Source organism: Fundulus heteroclitus, chromosome 12 (assembly GCF_011125445.2).
Source record: "Fundulus heteroclitus isolate FHET01 chromosome 12, MU-UCD_Fhet_4.1, whole genome shotgun sequence".
NCBI classification, from domain to species: Eukaryota; Metazoa; Chordata; class Actinopteri; order Cyprinodontiformes; family Fundulidae; genus Fundulus; species Fundulus heteroclitus.
In genome coordinates, this window is record NC_046372.1 from 17,839,876 (window position 1) to 17,859,771 (window position 19,896).

A 19,896-nucleotide genomic window follows, 5' to 3' on the forward strand; every position below is an offset into this window, starting at 1 on the left:
GCACAAAGGCCAACAGAGCAGCGGGACATTGTGCACAAGTGCTGCGCTTGTCTGCCTCTCAGAATAATAACAGCGATGAAACATCCATATGGGAGAACCGTCTGAAAACGCGGTTGTGTTAATAGTCAGTAGAGCAGGGTCTACCCCCACAAACCAAGTAGTAATGACTGTGGAGAAGGAGCTGGAGCCGAAGGGATTTTCTAATCAACTTAGAGCACATTTAAAATTGGTCAAAGGAAGGAGGAGAAAGGAGAGACTCAGGTCTGAGAGACTTATTTGACACTTGAAAAAGCAATCTGTATGTAATAACTCGACGAATCAGTAAGATGAATCGGCTCAAACTCTGTCAGATTGTATTTTTTTTTAAAACACAGATGTGGAGTCAATCAAATAAATAGTCTGTGTGAGTTTTAAGAAGGGCATGGACAACAAGAAAGTAAGGTTAATGCAAAGATTAATTAGTTTGTTTTATATAAGACTTAAGATTATAAGGGATATAGTCATGTTATATACTGGAAAAAAAGACCAAAAACCGTTTGATCATGATAAAAAAAGGCTATATTCACCAAGCGTCCATCAGTGTTTTGATGGTCCTTTTCTGAGTCTAAATATAGCCCCACAACAGGCATGATTTACTATTTACTACTACTACTACTAATGATACTACTGCTGCTGCTACTACTACTACTGATACTACTACTGATACTACAATAACTACTACTGATACTACTACTATTACTACTACTACTAATACAACTACTACTAGTAGTAGTACTACTGATACTGCTACTACTACAAATTCCTTCAAATTCTTTAAAAACTGATACTACTACTACTACTGATACTACTACTACTACTAATACTACTGATACTACTATTGATACTACTACTACTACAAATTACTTCAAATTTTTCAAATTCTTCAATGTTCTTCAGCTATTTCTTCTCTTCTGCATGGATCATCTGCATCTTCTCCTCAAATCATTCTGCAGATTAGCATTCTCACTCGCTGTTACGCAGGAACAGCTTTTTCTAGTTTTTGTTTAACTTTTCCCAAATAACTTATTTCTAAAAAGTAATTTTTTTTTTATTTTTCACAAAATTTGTGGCATCACACTTATTGGCCCCGCTAACAACTTCACGTACAGTAAATAAATGCAACTGAAACATTTGTTTTATTTATAATTTACCTTTTAAGTTAATCAGAAGGTCTCCTCAACATGAGAAAGACATTCAAGAAAGGCAGATATGTGTGGATACTTGTAAATCTGAAAGTGGTGGGTACTTCTCACCTAAATTCACAAGCATTGACATTCAAAAACAATTGGTTTGTCTTGTAGTGACATACAGTGAGGACATTTGGAAAAAAAAATAGCACCAAAGCTCACAGTTAGAGCAGAAACAAAGTCTTATTAGGTATATAACTTTCCAAAATCCAACTAATGTGATTTTCTTTTTCTACAATTTTCAAAGCCTCTCCGAATGATGGACAAGATCAATTGAATTACATGAAAATGTACAATCCTGTTACAGGCATCTCTGTCTGCAACCAACATGCTTACAGCAGCAGCTTATAGACGAGACAACAGAATAAAGTGATATTACTGTAAACTTTTATCAGATTTAAATTATTACTTTTCAATAGCAAAAACACCAGACATCAGCATGCATATCTAGATTTGCCATTTACTGAGATTGAATAGCTAGATTTTATAATGATATACTTCCTAATGGCTTTTTTAGTAGTCTTAACCTTTTACATTGAAATGCACAATACTTCAAGATACAGTTCAGTATTAATAGCCTGCATCGTTTTATTTCACACCTTTATTATGCAAAAGCATATCTTAGTAAGTTGCATATTAAACATTCCTTATTTAACTTCACAAATTAGCTTCTTCTAGTCACTGGGTGCTGTTTGAATTGAATCCCATTTTCAGGTTGTCAACAGTTTTCTATAAATATCCAGCCTCAGACGTTCGTTGACCAAACAAAAACCTGGGCATCTGGTTAGAGGACACTCACCCGAAAGCAAAGACGTCTGACTGTTTGGAGAAAGGAAGTTTGTCCTCCTCTGTGTCTGGCGAAAGCTGCTGGATGATTTCTGGGGCCAGGTGACACAGCCAGCCGTTGGGGATTCTCAGTTTGTCTTCTCTCCGGCTGCAAAGCCCCAAGATAAGGTCATGGAAATGTGTTAAAATATGCGACTCATCCTGTTGTATCGTGCTACCAAGCTGCTGTATTATATTGTTTGTCCTAAAAATAGTAAACGTCCCAGCAGCACTAATTCTGTGTTGATTTTAACAAACTTTTTTATACATGAAACTGAAAAGCCTCAGGGTTAGGGGTAACCCTACCGCTAGGGTTACCCCTAACCCTAACATTGTGTCAAAATCCACTGCAACAACATGAGAGGAAAAAGAGACTAGCAGCGACATGTTTCATTCACCATTTGTGCTGTTCTCATGTTTTAGGATTGAAAAATAAAGAGTTGCAGGTTTGCCTTGGGAGTTTTTTCTTCAAAACAAGAAAAAGACAATTAAAATAATGTTTCTAGAGGCTTAGGCAGAGTATGGTTTGACATCTAGACTCTTACCAACGTTTAAGACTAATGTTCAGGTGGCTTGTGTCATGTTGATTATTGCAGTATGTTTTAGTGTCAGCACAAATATTGTCATGATGATGTTTAGTGTACATATAATAATTGATATACTATAACAGTTATAGCTATTTAACCAGAACTAGAAAGTGTGTTTGTGATAAAAGTGCTTGTTTGATATTTTTCCTGTACAGAATAATCCATGACTCAATGTGAATGTTAAATAAATGTTAAATAAATTCCTCCACTCAACAATTCTCACACTTTGATATTTCATTTCAACTTTGGTCCATGCATCCAAGTCTTTTTATAGCCATGGAATTAGATGCATATTACAAAATAATTTTGATCAGCTGTTGTGATACATAATCGCTGATGGCACTCGTTTTATTTTCAGCTTCAAGCATCCTGAGGTGAAATGAGCATCTAATTGATTAGACATGAAAATAAACAACGTTAAAATTTAGCCACACGTGGAAGACTTGTATCACAGGGAGGATGCCTTATATCAAATTGTGTAAGCTACGTTGTAAAATGTAAAAAGATTTATCGTACCTTTGAAATAAAAGGCTAATTCCCATTCCTTTCTGCTGTCCTCAAACACTTAAACTTGCATTTTTATTCACTCTTATCCAGCACATAGAGTGCCTCCTTTTTTTCTATCTATCGTTGGATATTTCCTCATTCAGCGCTCATATTATGTGAAGATACGATTTTATTAAATTTTAGAATGGTAATTTTCCCAAATGGATACATTTTTTCCAAACTGCTTTTGCAGCAGCTTCTGTTTGCGTAAAAAAAGTCAAATTTTCCCCTGCTTAAAAACCATTTTTCCCCAACCAGACTTAGTTGCAATAATCAAATTTAAGCCCATAAGCAAATCTGTCTCCCACTGCTAACATTTAGGAAGCTGACCGCGTGACATTTAACAAATGTGACTTCTCAGGATCGGAGAATTGCTTGGGCTTTTTAAAACGTTGTAAAATCATAATTATAACCAGTTGTTGTACGAAGCAGTTTGATGATATGCATCAAACAGTTTAAATTTGAAACTAATTATAATCTTACATGGAGATCTATTTTGTAATTAGCTTGAAATAAGATATAGTACACTTCCCTCTATTATTTGACCATGCTTGAAGGACTAGGTTTGTGAATAGGTTTGTGAATTCATGCTGCTCTCGCTGACGGATTTCCAAACAGATTTAACAACAGCCAAAGATTTTCTTGGACGATGCTGAAGGATTCAATCTCTTAAGGTCAGTTCTGAGCAGACACAATATGGGATGGCTGGTAGAGTCAAGGCTAATTACAAAAATATTCTTTATTCATCAGTCATGTTTTCCAACACATTTTCATGCCTGAATTCCAAACTTTCCCTGACTAAACATTGAAAATGTATAGATTCTGCCCAGCAGTATCCTGCAAAAAAAAGAAAAAAAAACAGAGACGGGACAAATGGATGGATGATGGATGAAGAGATAAATAGATGGATGGACAGCACTGCAAAAAAAAAATAACTAAACGTAAGTAAAATTTCTTAATATGATTGTATTTGTCCTTGATTTCAGCAGGTAAATAAGACTTTGCAAATGGAATAAGATTTTTGCACTTAAAATAAGAACAATTCATCTCCATCATCTTATTTCAAGTGCAGGATATCCAAGTATTTTATTTTAGGGGTAAAAATACTCATCCCCTTGACAAATAGTCTTATTTAGCTGCTCAAATCAAGGAAAAATACATTTATTTCAAGAACATTTTATTTACTTTTAGTTCCCTTTTTGCAGTGACATAAACAGATAGACACTGGGATGGACAGATAATTAGACAAAGGGAATGATGGACAGACAGAGGGATGAATAGAGGCAGAGACAAATGGATGTTAGGGAGAGAGGGAGGGAGGGAGGGAGGGATAGATCTTTTTGTAACATTTCTGGACCTGGAATGTATTGAAATTCCATATTTTTTAAGGATTTCCAGTCTGTGATTAGTGGATTAAGAGACCATTTACAGTGTTTTGATACCAGTGATTGATTAGTTTCTGTGTGATGTTTCTGTTTTGATTCGTCTATATAACAAATATATCCTAAAAAATTTTTTATCTTTTACTAATATCAGCTGGCAGCTTCAACAATGAGAACTTTGTAGCTTTCTCTGCCAAGAATCTTTAGGGCATTTGTCTCTGATGCTACTTTTAGCCACTTACACATTAGAGCTGCTCAAGATCAAAATGTCCAGGTATTTATTGTGTGATAACAAATGTTACCTGCACAAACATTTTCAGGGGGGTTTTAGATAGGAGGTTGTTTCAGGCGAGTCTAAAATTGTTTCTCCACTCCTTTTAAAAACCCTCTTTTGTGCTGCTGGAAGTAAGCTTCAGGTTATTGTTCCACTGAAAGACCCAAGACATTCAATTCAAACAAAGCTTCCTGACAATAGAGGCTTGCTTGAACGTGAAATATGTAACATTGTCCAGCTCAATGTGTTAATGCAAACAATCCAGTCCCTGAACAGCGTTCAGCTTTTGGGTTAATGGTTTTATTACAAGCTGGTGAAGATGATGAAAAAAACACAATATTGTAAACAATGTGAGAATCATAACTAAAGACTTTAACCAAATTCGGGTAAAGCATGTCATACCTGTGCCACTCAGTATGTCTTTTATTGAAGAAAAAAAAATTAAAAAAATCACAATACTGTTTAGGAGCAGCTACAGATATTTTTGTTTGCATATTTTGGCATGTTCAGTAGCTATTTGTATACTTTTAATCATCCAAAAGCAATGCAGTAATAGTACAGGGCAATAGGAGCACCACAATAAACTAATTACTTAAAGAGTTCGAAGTTTTTCACAATACCTTACTGTTATGCCATAAAATGGCCGCTCAAACTACGGCTCCCAGCATGCAACATGGAGCGAGCAAAGTGCCCCTTTCATTACCTGATTTGTACTGGAAGCATGATCCGTGCCGTTGGCACATTTGTGCAGGAAGGCAATATTAAGTTTTTCTTCTTTAATCTTATTTTAGGTGGGGTGTTTATTTTTGTACTTTGTTGTAATCATGTGAACATGATTTAAAGCGCATTTAACAGCGAACCGGATGTTATTCTGTTCTCGCATGCGTAAAGTAGCCTATGGTGTCACAGCACCACCGTTGGGCCCGGCATACCTACTACAGTCTTTTCATGTGTGCTCTTGTGTGGACGCATATTTTTTGCATAAACATTAATAAAAATGTACTGTGTTTGTCTCGGTGTAGACAAGGTCTCAGTCGCCTTGCTCCAGCTCTGCCGCAGCTATTACTCATTCCCATACGCTTATCTCAGTATTTATGCTCTTTATTTTTCTACTTTCCTTGCTGCATTCTTGCGCTACACTTACTCCAGTTATATATCTTGTACTATTCGAGTCATAAACTTTATATCCTTTATTCTTCATTAAAAACGTTGGACTTTATCCCTTCTGCTCTTGGTCTGCCTGTATTTGGGTCCATGCGTCCGTCTTCTTCCGCTTATCCGGGGTCGGGTCGCGGGGTCAGCAGCTTCAGTAGGGAGGCCCAGACGTCCCTCTCCTCAGCCACTTGGGCCAGCTCCTCAGGAGGAATCCCAAGGCGTTCCCAGGCCAGCAGGGAGACATAGTCCCTCCAGCGTGTCCTGGGTCTTCCCCTGGGCCTCCTCCCAGTGGGACGTGCCCGGAACACCTCACCAGGGAGGCGTCCAGGAGGCATCCTGACCAGATGCCCGAGCCACCTCAACTGGCTCCTCTCGACGTGGAGGAGCAGCGGCTCTACTCTGAGTCCTCCCCGGATGACTGAGCTCCTCACCCTATCTCTAAGGGAGAGCCCAGACACACTACGGAGAAAACTCATTTCAGCCGCTTGTATCCGGGATCTCGTTCTTTCGGTAGATGAGGGTAGGAACGTAGATCGACCGGTAAATCGAGAGCTTCGCCTTTTGGCTCAGCTCTCTCTTCACCACAACGGATTGGTACAGCGCCCGCTTCACAGCAGACGCCGCACCAATCCGCCTGTCGATCTCCTGCTCCATCTTCCCCTCATTCATGAACAAGATACCAAGATACTTGAACTCCTCCACTAGGGGCAGGACATCCTCCCCAACGCGGAGAAGGCACTCTACCCTTTTCCGGTTCAAGACCATGGTCTCGGATTTGGAGGCACTGATTCTCATCCCGGCCGCTTTGCACTCGGCTGCGAACCGCTCCAGTGAGAGCTGTAGATCACGCCCTGAAGCCAATAGGACCACGTCATCCGCGAATAGCAGAGACCCAATCCTAAGGCCACCAAAACGGATCTCCTCAACACCTTGGCTGCACCTAGAAATTCTGTCCATAAAAGTTATGAACAGAATCGGTGACAAAGGGCAGCCTTGGCGGAGTCCAACTCTCACCGGAAACGAGTCCGACTTACTGCCGGCAATGCGGACCAGACTCTGACACCGGTCATACAGAGACCTGACAGCCCTTATTAAAGGGTCCGGTACTCGATACTCCCGGAGTACCCCCCACAGGATCCCCCGGGGGACACGGTCGAATGCCTTCTCCAGATCCACAAAGCACATGTAGACTGGTTGGGCAAACTCCCATGCCCCCTCCAGAATCCTGCTGAGGGTATAGAGCTGGTCCAGTGTTCCACGGCCAGGACGAAAACCACATTTTGTTGGGTCCAACAAAATGTTAACCATGACAATGTGAACAGGAAGAGAATAACAAAGGTGGAATGTTTGTTCAGGTCTATCATTCTTTCATTGAATTCATCCTTGTGTCTAAACAGCCTATAAAAATAAAAAAATAAGTCATTCATTAAATATATTGGCTGATAGAGTCATTTGATACGAATCAAGGTAACATCAGTCTATGGACATGTTTTTGTCACACACAAAAAGGCTAGTTTACTCTTTTTTGCTAATTAGCTGTCAGATGAAGCAAGATATCTGCTGCTAATTTCCCATTTTAGACAACTGGTGTTGCTTTCAATGAGTGATTCTGCGATTGGATCCTTTCTACAGATGATGCTGTGTTTAGCGTCGCTGTTCCTGCTTTTTCCTGCTCGGATGCTTGTCTGCAGTTTTAGAAAATATTTTCCTATTCAAATTTGGATACGGGCCAAACCTCTGCGTCAGACCCAGCCCAAACCTATGTGATTAAAAGGTCATCTGCAACAACAAGGTTGTTTCCAGAAAGCACACAAGCATATAATGTCGTTCTGCACCACATCGTCTACCCATGCAGTGATCTCTTTTTGATCCCGCTGTGTTCTAAAAGTTTTTGACAAAAAAAAAAAAAAAAAAAAACAGAACTCAATACATGCATGTGTGTGTTAGAAGGAGCCAACGGCAGAGAAGCATGTCAAGTCGTTTAGATCTAATCTTCGGATTTGAGAAGAAAGAGCCCTGAGTTTGTGAAACCAGAAAGAATCACAAGATAATAGATACTTTGCTATGTTAGATCCCTGGCATTTTGATTTCAATTTGATGTCTTCATCTTGTCGCACAAATTAATTCACAACTTCACTTTAGTCTGAGCACTGCACCGTTTTTAAGAAGGACTTTGTTTTATCTTTGAAACATTTTGCACAGGACTTCCTACCCAGTCTAAATCTTGACCTTACAAAACAATTCACTACATGACCACATGTGAAAATTCCTGAATTTTCCCCCAGGAGATAAATTTATGCAAAAGGGACAGTTTTGCCAAAATCCCTACCAGCCTGAATATAATCTAGCATGTTGTCAAAAAGCTACATTTTTAGTTTTTCGGTTATATATCATTCTCAAAGGTTAAACCTATTTAAATTCTAATTGGTATTTCCCTTTCATATTTCCTTATTTCATAGATTTTACGTTATGTTTTTGCAGGTGGCAATCACGTTTGAGCGTCTGAGAAAAAATTTATTAGTTTGCACTTCCACCTGAATTTCTTTCAAATTTTAATGGTCTCCATGGTGACAAAGACTTTCACAAAAGCATGTATCAAACTTGTCAACACAAACATGTTGCCTGTTTCAATTTATCATCTTTAGGACTAAATACTGTCTAAATAAATGTAATATTACCATAACGGTGGTAAAATACAGATAAAACTGAGCAAAATATGCTGCTATTGTGTAAATACGTTTCCAATGAATCTGTCACTGCAACTGAATGTGTCAGTTTTGAACTAAACTTTAAGGTGTTTATTTGCTAGACAAAGCTAAGCCCCTGTCTCCAGTATGTTTATGCATATTTACCTGCCAGCCTGCAGAACTCCAGATATGGTGAAAAGTCCAAAGTCAGTAATGACGACTTTGCCGTTATCATAAAACACATTCTTGGACTTCATGTCTTTGTGTAAAATCCCCTTAGCGTGGAGATAGCCCATCCCCTGAGGAAAAGAGGGAGAAAGATAAGAAAATGTTGTCTAACATTTTGGTGTTGAAGTGTTCTTGGAAATAAACGTTGATTTCTTTTACCTTCACCATCTCTTGTGCAATCTGCCGCGTCTTGTTAACGTCCAGGACAACCTTGGCATCCCTCACCACCGAGTAAAGTGTCCTGCCTTTACACAAGCTGACAAGAGAAAAGAAAGGTCAGCATTTAGTACAATAAAAAAAAATATATCATAAGACCTGCATTGTTGGATGAAAAATCCACAGAAGTCGAAGCAAAGCTTGCAGAAGTGAGCACAAACCTATTTTATTCTACTCCTACGAATGTCTGTCATTTGTTTTAAAAGGGGTAAAAATCCCATTTCACAAGACAAATTCAGTAGAAACCCTCAGACATGAAGCCCCCTTTGTGCCTCCTCCAGTCATCCAGGACAGATTATTCTAGACTACGATGTCCCGCAATGATCTGCAGCTTCTTAAATAAAGCCTTCATTTTAAACCTGTGACAGTAGCATGACTTATAATACCTCAGAATTAATTGGAATATCATTAAAAAGTTGTTTGTTTGAGTAATTTAATCCAAAAAGTTCCAGTCATGTATTATATAGACTACCAATGAAATATTATTTAGTTCTGTTGATTTAACGATTATGGGTTACAGCTAATAAGGGACGACCTCTGAGTTGCCTGAGGTTGAGTGTTAGGTTTCCGCAGGTAGTGATGATTTGCGGAACCCTGTCATCTGCTGGTGTTGGTCCACTCAGTTTTATGAGATCCAAGGTCAGTAAAGTCATCAACTAGGACTTCTCTCTGTTGACAAGCTTTATGAAAGGGCTGATTTCATGTTGCGACAGGGCTTGACACCTACCCACTGTCTAACAGACCAAATAGTATAAATAATAATAATAATTTCTTTGGATTTAAAAAAAAAACTTACTTTGGAGTCTTCAGTAGGCTATAATCATCAAAATTAAAGATAAGCAAATTTTACTGAAATATTATACTAACATATAATAAAGTGACTAATGGATCTATCGATATATGAGCTTCCCTTTTGAATAAAATTGAAATTGATTAACTTTTTTGGCGATATTCTAATTTACCGATATGCACAACTAATGCAGTGACCCCTTCAAAGTATGTTGGAGACTCTGCCCTAAAGCTACATCTCTCAGTGGTTTAGGAGCACCAATGGACAGCCACCTTCAACTTCCAAATGCGTATTAGTCCTTGCATAAAACACACCTAGATATACAGACCAGATTTGGATCAATAACAGGTCTGATTCTTTATTAATCCAGCTCTTGCTTTTGATTTTTTTTTATGATTAATTTCAAATTAGCAGTTTCACACTTCTGCCGGGCTGCCCTCACAAAATGCATTTTAATAGACAGCTTCTCAACCCCCCACTGCCTGACACTCGAGACCCTCGACCCCAACTGTGCCCCCACAGGTGACCAGCAAAGGACCCGAGGCCCACTATTCATGCATATTCATCCCACATAACAAGCTGACAGGAGCCGAGTTCTTAGTAGCTGTCCCACTTTGTTCTCTCTCTGAAACGCAGCCGTCCATGTCCGATGGCAAATACCTGCACCTCTGACAAAATAAGGAAAAGCTAATTAGGCCACCTTAACATGCTGAGAGTCAAATTAGGATTTATTCCATGCGCATGGGCAAAAAAAAAAAAAAAAGAAGAGCAGTAATAACATCACAGATGACGTCAAATGCACAAACCTATACTGTAGGCTCCACACACAAAAAAAAAAAAAAATCAATCCAGAGTCAGTCACGAAGGAAACAATCGAAGAAGATAGAAGCAAACAGTTTAAATGATCCAACTAATGTAATCAGAAACCCCTCGTTTAAAATAAACCAATACACTTCACTGTAGTTTGATTTTACAGATAAGCTAAGGTGCAGTTTGACCTGTGAGAGGATGTTGGGGGATGTTATGTTTTCTTCATCATGACTTTGACATATAAAAGAAATGCTGGACAACGAAGCCACCTGTTGCACTAACATTTGCTATTATGTTCAGCGACTACCAGAGCGGCTTTCTCATCTGTCAGCTTCCCTGCTCTCACAGCAATTTCATCTGGCGTCGGTACAATAGTGCAACCTGTTAAGCAGTAAATGTGCGCATTGATTTGTTTCCTCAGCAAAGAGCATATAAATCCAGTGTGATCCTTCATTCTTTTTTTTTTTTTAAATAAACGACACAGAAAAGCAATGAAAGGATAATGATTTTCTGAGTGACTTTTTTTTATTCAGTGTGCAGATAGCAGCAGAGTCTAATATATACAAACAATTCCCTTTTGAACATAATTAGCTTTGCTAATTAATTAAATGACAGCATTTCTTGTGATGTCCTTGAATTAAAAAAAAAAAAACACGGGCCCCTCTCCCTTTACTGTGAGAATGCAAGCACTAATCCATGAAATAATTAAGAGGTGTTAACTACGTGAGAAAATTCGTTCAAGTTCACTTGCAATTCTTTATCTGCTGTGAGCCCGTCAAAAAAAAAAAAAAAAAATCCACTGTTTGCTGTGAGGTGTGGGTGGTTCATCTACTCAGCAACAGTCGCAGCCTGTTCTAATCATAACGAGTGCATGTTTCACTGTCAGACACTCCATAACGGAGCAGATCTCTGGATGATCTGAAAGGAGTGCCGGGGGGATGCTGACTGCAAGGACCTCACAGCTGCCAGCCCACAGAGCAACAAGAGACACAGAGCAAAACCACACATTTCACAGATATGACGCGGTCAGCGTGAAACAAGCCAGAACCCACTGGACAAGTATGAACTGTATTGTTTATTGAACTTTTTTACTGGCATGAATAGTGTCAAATGGATATATATATATGTTTTGGTCGAAATGTTATCTTTTTGACAACTGGTTCAGTATGTGGCGCAGTGGGTAGCACCATTGCCATGCAGCAAGAAGGTCCTGGGTTTGAGTCCTACACTTGCCCTGGGTCTTTCTGCATGGAGTTTGCATGTACTCCCTGTGCATGCGTGGTTCTCTCCGGGTACTCCGGAGGCTTCCTCCCAAAGTCCAAAAAGATGACTGTTAGGTTAATTGGCCTCTAAATTCTCCTTAGGTGTGAGTGTCTGTGAGAATGGTTGTTTGTCCTGTGTTCCCTGTGATAGACTAGCCAGCTGTCCAGGGTGTACCCCGCCTCTCGCCCATTGAGAGCTGGAAGTCGGCACCAGCACCCAATAGGGATAGGCGTGTTAGAAAATGGATGCTATTTTATTACTTTATTTTTTTTTAGGTTTTTACAGCACTAGTGGTTCGTTTTTCGTATAGTGGGCTACTAGGTGTCATAGTTATGTATTGTTCCTTTAAAGATTTCTTTACCTTCTTAAACTGCTGCACCTCTAAGTGATATACCAGTATGTGTCACAATATATCAAATTTCCGTTACTATCTTTTCAGTTCAACACACATATAAAATAAATTCAGATGCTATTTAAACCTGTGCGGTACATTTATGTGCACAATCTTCATGGGCTGGTAACTAGTCTTAAAATATCTAACATTTATTAAATCACACACAGAAAACTCTGTTATTCTCTTTCTGTAGTTTAATGCTTTTAATGAGATACTAGAAGCATTATAGTGTACGTCCATTCAGTATTGCTGTACCGCCCCTCCGCCTCATCTTTCTACACACTGCCAGTCAACTGGCAGAAAGAAAGCTGCTACACTTCTTCCTCTATTTAGAAGTATTTCTGGTCACTCTTATTAAAGGAAACAATGTTTTAAAATAGATGGCACTCTAAGAGCAACATACATATACATATATATATATATATATATATATATATATATATATATATATATATATATATATATATATATATATATAAATGTGATATTATTTTATTCATACTGTACTAAAGTACAGTGTAAATACTTAAATCTAAAACTATGATTGTATCTAATTGTCTAAAACAATTAGATGATTAGATACAATTTTATTTTTGTGTTAATACTGTACTAAAGTGAACCCACTGTAGTTTTTATCTGACGTTATCGCATCATGACAATTTCAAACAGAACTAAAGTACAAAATGTTCTGCTTTTGAACTTTTAAGCATTTTTACAGCAATTTGTACAACTTAACATGCTCAAAACACAAAGTTTTTTTGAACATTAAGGTTTTTCAGTCAAGACTTTACATCAGTCTCATAGAACAGTCATCAGGTGGCTTGTTCTTTAATCATTCTTAAAATCTCACATAAAACAGCATCAGCTCAATGTCAATATCACAGGAACAAACATAAAACAAGCAAAAGTGCCAATGCCTCCAGCATTCAGACAGTCTCTCACTAACAATTCAGACTCAACCAAAGCTTTTGCAAATGCCGAGGGATTCTCCAAAGAAGCAGACATTCAAGTCTGCTCTCCTCAGTATTTTACTCAGCAAATTATACCTGCTTTGCATAAGCAGGTAAAAACTACAGCTGTCCATGACCTATTCTAAGACATTTGTCTCATTAGTGATGGTCGAGCTAATCTGGAAACAAGAATAGTATTGGTCAAGTATAAACTGATCAAAAATGTCACAGTATTTAAATTCTTTACCATTTATCTTATATTTTATACTTTTCTTTTATATTGTACATACTTATATTTGTAATGTTTTTCTTTTCTCTCCTGTTTTTACGCGGAGCCTTACGCCTATTTTCACTGAAAGGTACATTGAGAATGTGAAAACTTCTGCAACCCTCCTGTTGAAGCTCACTGCTCTATTACAACGTGATATTTTAAAGTTAAACCAAAACTGATACACTGAAAATTTTTCCTGCAATCTTTTTTTTTTTTTTTGTCGTAACATGATTTACTGTTTGCTACTTTTTGCTGAAGCAATTTGACACAATTCCCTAAAGCTAAAACAGGAAGCGCAACAACACAGCAAATTAAGTCAACAGCAGAATAGTCTAGCCAGATTTTCTGTCCAACACAATCTGCAACGTCTTTCTTTCTTCCTACCTGGTGATGATGGCCAGATGTGGCGGGCTCATGCACACCCCCATGAACAGAACCACATTCTCATGGCGAGTATTGCGGTACGCCATCACCTCACGTTTGAACGCCTTCAGCTGGTCTTCGTTGTCCCGTTCGATGTCGATCAGCCGGATGGCGACCTCTCCGTGCCACCTGCCGTGGAACACCTTGCCAAAGCGCCCTTTTCCGATCATCTCTCCGATCTCCAGCTGCTCAAAGGGGATGTCCCACTCCTGTAGGAAGATGCTCGTCTGGCTGGCTTTGCGCGGGAAGTTGCGAGCAGACAGAAGGGACAAATTCATCTCCTCAAACTCGTCGCCCGAGTCCTCGTTGTTGCCGTCCTCATTCTGTGGTAAAGCACAGATCACAATGTAGGGATTAGATCTGCAGAGTATCAGAAAAAAAATTTGTAATTACGTTACTACCGTTGAATTTTGTGATGAAGCTTTATATAACACATAACCCACATTTTCCAGGTCCTTTTCTGTCTTTTCTTTCATCGCAATGTCACCATCACTCGTTGGCTTTAGCATCTTAGCCATACAAAAACCTACATCCATAGCAGGAATCAAGGGCAGTGAAAGTCCATTCAACTGGTCTAACATGATACCGGCATGCAGAATTTGCATGTTTAGCAGTTTGAATCTAATATCCAACCAAATATTACATCAATTCAACTGAATTCAGTTTTATTTATATAGCGCCAATTTACAACACCTGTAATCTTAAGGCACTTTCCAAAGTCAAATTCAACAATTATCCAGACAGATTGGTCAGAAAGTTTCCTCACTAAGGAAACCCAGCAGGTTGCATCAAGTCTCTCCAAGCAGCATTCACTCCTCCTGAAAGAGTGTAGAGACACAGTGGACAGTCGTCTGCATTGTTGATAGCTTTGCAGCAATCCCTCATACCGAGCATGCATGAAGCGACAGTGGAGAGGAAAACTCCCCTTTAACAGGAAGGAAAAACCTCCAGCAGAACCAGAACCAGGCTCAGTGTTAACGGTCATCTGCCTCGACCCACTGGGGCTTAGAGAAGACAGAGCAGAGACACAGAAAGCACAGAAGCACACATTGACCCAGGAGTACTTTCTATGTTAGATGGTAATATGAGATGATCTGTCTCCCCTGGATGATGTCACAGCTAACAGAACGCCTGACCAGGTGTACCTTCTATGAAGGAAAAAAAAGGTAAAAGATGAAACAACAATCAAAGCATCAAACATCGAAGCAGTCCCTTTTGATTGAAACATTGCCCAGGAAGATTGTGCACTGATGACTGTGATTCAATCTATTGTGCAGCTTTTAGGGACGCGCATCAGTATCACGGAAGCTGGATGATGATTTTCAGTTTGTCTGGCCTCGACTGGTGACTGGCTGGTTGAAAACTCAAAAACTCTAGCTTTTACAAGCAGTGAACACACCACACTAGGATCTACCAGGTTGCTCTGACAACAGCACTGCCTAGTGTGGTCACTGTTAAGAGAGTGAAAATTAGCTACTTTCAGTACCAGTGAGTTTTTAAAAATGCATTCAGTGGAAGCACAGAGATGTAAGAGATGGGTTGAAATGTTTGTATTACTTGTTCCTATATCATGTTGATATAGGAACAATATATCAGAGTAAATCAGCCAGATTTACCTGTGGTTCATTTAGGTCGAGAGACATAGCAAGGCCTTCGGCAGATAATAGGAAAGCTGAAGAATGTATAACAAAGATGCTCTATTACATCTTTATGACCTTTCAGGTGCACTTGGAAATGTTGACAGTCAATGTCAGTGACAGGAGAAGTGTCTGCATTCTCTAAGACAGACACACAGAGCCTGGTGTTTTTGTAATGTTAGTCCTGATAACCACACTGATCGCTAAAATTAGATGTTAAAGAGAGTTTAAACATCAGTTCAGTAATGGTTTGGTCTTATCATGGAAAAAGAACAGTAATCTCCTGCTTTACAGTGACTGCTCTCTGGGGTCATGTTATAGTGTCTGCTCATGGCAGGAAAAACATGATGAATTCTCAGTAGGATTTGTGAAAGTAAAACAAAATTGAGTTTTTCTTTTTTCTATGATGAAAAAGTTAAAGCGGAAGGAAAAACAGATTATCTTTAGCAGTTTTTTCTGTGCTTGTCGTACTTAACATATTTTCCAAGTTGGCAGCAAATGCCTTCTTATGTCATAGTTGTGATAAAGCAACCAGAAATCGGCTAAAATTAGCAGATAAGAGTTTTAAAAAAACCCAGACACCAGACATCAGCCAGAAACTTTGTTTGCAAAATGAATTGCTTCTATAATAGAAACATGTTATAATCGTAACATGTTATAACAAATGTTATAATCGTGTCATGGGACAAAAAAGGTGGTGCCTTCCACCTGTTCCATTCATTTTGAATATAAATATTTGGATTATCAATAGCTGTCAATTTAGTTTTTCTAATTCCTAAGATTTATCTTTAGTGGTGGTGCCGTCTCACGAGAAAATACTTAATTGTTCTCTGGTCGTGTGTGTTTGAAATGTTGACTGCTGTTCGGGCTGCTACCAAAGGAAACGGGAGTTATGAGCAGAGAAAACAACCAGAGGGGAAAAAAAAAAAAAAAAAAACGTGGCTGATTTACTCTGATTTGATTTTAAATATAATGAACTGAAAGAGTGAAAATGGGCTGTTCAAAGATGCCAGCTGGAATATCATTCAAAGCAATCTGCATTACATTTTCTCAGGATCTATCAGTGTTACGGAAACAGAACTGACGAGCAGCAGTCTCGCTGCTTTTGACGCATAACTTACCTGGAGGCACCTCGAAGAGCCGAGACAAATTATGCTAAATGGGAAAACCACGCAAATGAGTGTGACGAGGCGAAGGTGGGAGCTTTGTTTGCATTCCGTTCACATTCACCCGTAAGTTCACTCAACAATGTGGGGATGCAAAGCAACACGATGAGCAGAAAACTTTGGGCCACGCTGAAATTCAAATCGATCAAGGAGGGGACTCACGTCTGATGTGGGCTCCACTTCGATTTGGAGTAAGGGGTTGCCCTCGTTCCTGAAAGAAAAACAACAATCAGTAAAAACCTAAACTTATAAGGCATCTACACGGATATGTTTTTAAGCGATGTTGAAGAACTGATCCCTGGAGTATTTTAGGTTTGCTGTGGTCCAAACCAGAAGTCTACCTTCTATGGACAGATGATTTTAGGCATTGTGACATTTGCAACCCCCGCAGGAAATAGAGGCTCTAAAACAAAAGGTGTGATATGTTGATAACGGTTAGTGTATTGTGTAGTTGTAAACTTTAAACAGATGAGGATACAGAGCTAGATATCTGGTACCCTTATATTCTAAGACAGATTTTTCATTTTCCATTGTTTAATTTATTTACCTTTTTTAACAACCTCCTGTATATATGGTGCCGAGATCACATTGGGTCCTTGTATAGCCTTGTCACACATCCAGTATTTATCTTTTTACTTTTTTTTTCTTGCTTGTAACTGTAGATGTGGCCAAGTCTGTGATATTTATTAGCAGATCAACACTTCTGCCTTACTTGAAAAGCATATTGTCCTGTCTTTCTCTGGCTTACTAATTAAAAGCTCCTGCACTCAAGTATAGATTAAAAATTGCTGCACCCCATGAATTTTAATGAAATTGTGGCTTTGTGATTGCGGGAAACAAGAAGAAAAACACAATTATTTCCCAATTTGGGATTTTTTTTCCCCCTCAATCAAATTAAAGGCAGTCCTTTCTTGTATTAAATTACACTAATGTAACAAAATATTATTCAATTATTTTAAAGCTTGATTGACATCTTTACCAAAGGTAAGAGTTATAAAAGCTGGGTTTTATGACTGAAAAAATGGGAACGTTTAGGCAAGAATTTATTTTCTAACAGCCATTTATTTATTTATTTACTTATGAAGACCAACAACTCGACCTGACCTGAAGGCTATGTTGCCTTGTCTTTCCCACTTTGAAGGGTAAAGTAACTGGGTCCCTATTTCACATCATACTTATATCGCATGGAAACAGGAAGTAATGGATTATTATCTTTTTGGGGCGTAACTAATTGTGGCACTGGCGATTTTATTTATTGATTTATTTATTTTACCCTCACTGAAGGAATTCACTCGAATTAAAGCCCACATTTTTTCTAAATTTTCCAGCCTGAGATGAGACTTGTGCGACAAAGCTTTTCACACATCCAGAGCAGAAGCAACAATTAACACGGAGAGTCCTCTAATGGGAAATGTGCAGGCAGGTGACTATTTTCTAGTAGCTATTTCCTGACTTCTGAAGATCAAAACATCTGCTTTACTTGAATGGCATCCTCTCTCATGTTTGCCATTTTGAAGACAGAGAAAAAGACTCTGTGTCACTTCATATTTATACACCTGGACTGCGAAGAGACACAGTAAGGGCCAGGGCTCACCAATCTTTGTGAAACTGAGAGCTACTTCATTGCTCACTTTAACTTTACGTAATATAAATATGTTTTAAATGCTTTGTAATTGTTAAATCTATGTAAATACAAGTACGATTAAAAAGGAAGAGCAACTGAATAAAATAGCATTTAAATGCAGCTCACTGGAGGGTTGTGCTATTTTCTTTAACAGGCCCATGTTGGTGGCCCCTGATCTAGATTATCCCTTTATTGATTATGCCAGCATATTCCCTGCAAATGCATTTGATCGTATTACCATGAATAAATTAATTGTGCTTACAAATGTTTAAATAACATAGTAAGATCCAGAATAAATTTGTCTTTGTGGATTTAAGGAATTTCTATAGAAGAGAGAAATGTGTCGAGTCCGGAAAATCCACTGTAGCCTGGGATCAGAGTTGTGCATTTAAAAAACGAGTTGGCAAAATTAAGACTTATTCCTGCCTTACTAAGCAAAAAATCATTTACATCAAAGTTTTGTGGATGTTATACAAAAAGAGCCGGTGGATTGTTTATTGTATGGAAATGTATTCTGTGTTGCTGCCTCACTGCGCTGATTGCTGATTGATTGCACCTGATAAACTGTGGGTGTCCGTGGGTGTGGAACAATCTTGGAGAAGCTGAAATATTCGCCATTATACCCACAGGCGCTTTCTGTGCACAGAGGCGCGACACAATATACATGCTGCAAAGAAGAAAAAAAAATTGATCTCAGGCAAGTGTAGCTGGATATCGAGGCTACCTGCCAACTTTCTCTGTGCACAGGTAACCTCTTTTTCTGTCCGCTTTCAACAAGACACCAGGAGAGCGGCCGTCTCGCTGATGTAGAACCCTTTTGTTAAGCGCGAGGTCTGTTATTGAGGCCACCTCAATGACTATGAAACGAGCCATTTTCACAGCTTCTAGCTATTTCTGAAATTACGTCGGCTTTATTTCAGTCATTTCACAGAACGCGTCTTCTCCGCCACAGCGGCCTGAGAACTGACTTCACAGAATAATGAAGCCCAACATTTTTTTCTTCATTAAATTGTTTCAGAGGTTTCTCTGACTTAACTTTTTTTATTATTATTTTTTTCAAAAACTGCTCGTTTGTTGTATGTTTTTTTCTTTCTTTTCCTCGTGCCATTTTGTGTCACAAGGCTGCATTAAAATCTTACCAAAAGGGCATATATCTTCCTGATGATATTATAGGGGAAAGAATCAGTGAGACCCACTTTTATTCTATAAATTATCAGCCCCGGTCCACTATGTGCTAAAAGGACAACGACAGACTTGTGATTAGATTTTGAGCAGGAAGAAACGTAAGAAACTCCCTTTTCATGACCTCCATTTTTAATCTCAATCTTTTTATTAACTTCAAAGTGCAGTTTCCCCTCCGAGGCCTATTAATTTCTGACCCCGGGATGTATATCTTCACCTTCATGCGCAGTGGGTGGCAATAACATGACTAAAACAAACCC

General features: G+C 38.7%; 1 protein-coding gene across 3 annotated transcripts in view; it reads right to left on the reverse strand.

Moving 5' to 3' along the window:
- ksr2 (kinase suppressor of ras 2) overlaps positions 1-19,896 on the reverse strand; it is a 190,487-nt gene that overhangs the window by 31,958 nt on the left and 138,633 nt on the right. For all 3 annotated transcript variants that reach the window (XM_012849642.3, XM_036144096.1, XM_012849640.3), the window contains 5 exons: positions 16,993-17,041; positions 13,989-14,350; positions 9,070-9,166; positions 8,848-8,981; positions 2,026-2,160 (listed from right to left, as the gene is read on the reverse strand). In XM_012849642.3, the coding sequence (XP_012705096.1) occupies positions 2,026-2,160; positions 8,848-8,981; positions 9,070-9,166; positions 13,989-14,350; positions 16,993-17,041 (777 nt within the window). The remainder of the gene's footprint in view (positions 1-2,025; positions 2,161-8,847; positions 8,982-9,069; positions 9,167-13,988; positions 14,351-16,992; positions 17,042-19,896) is intronic.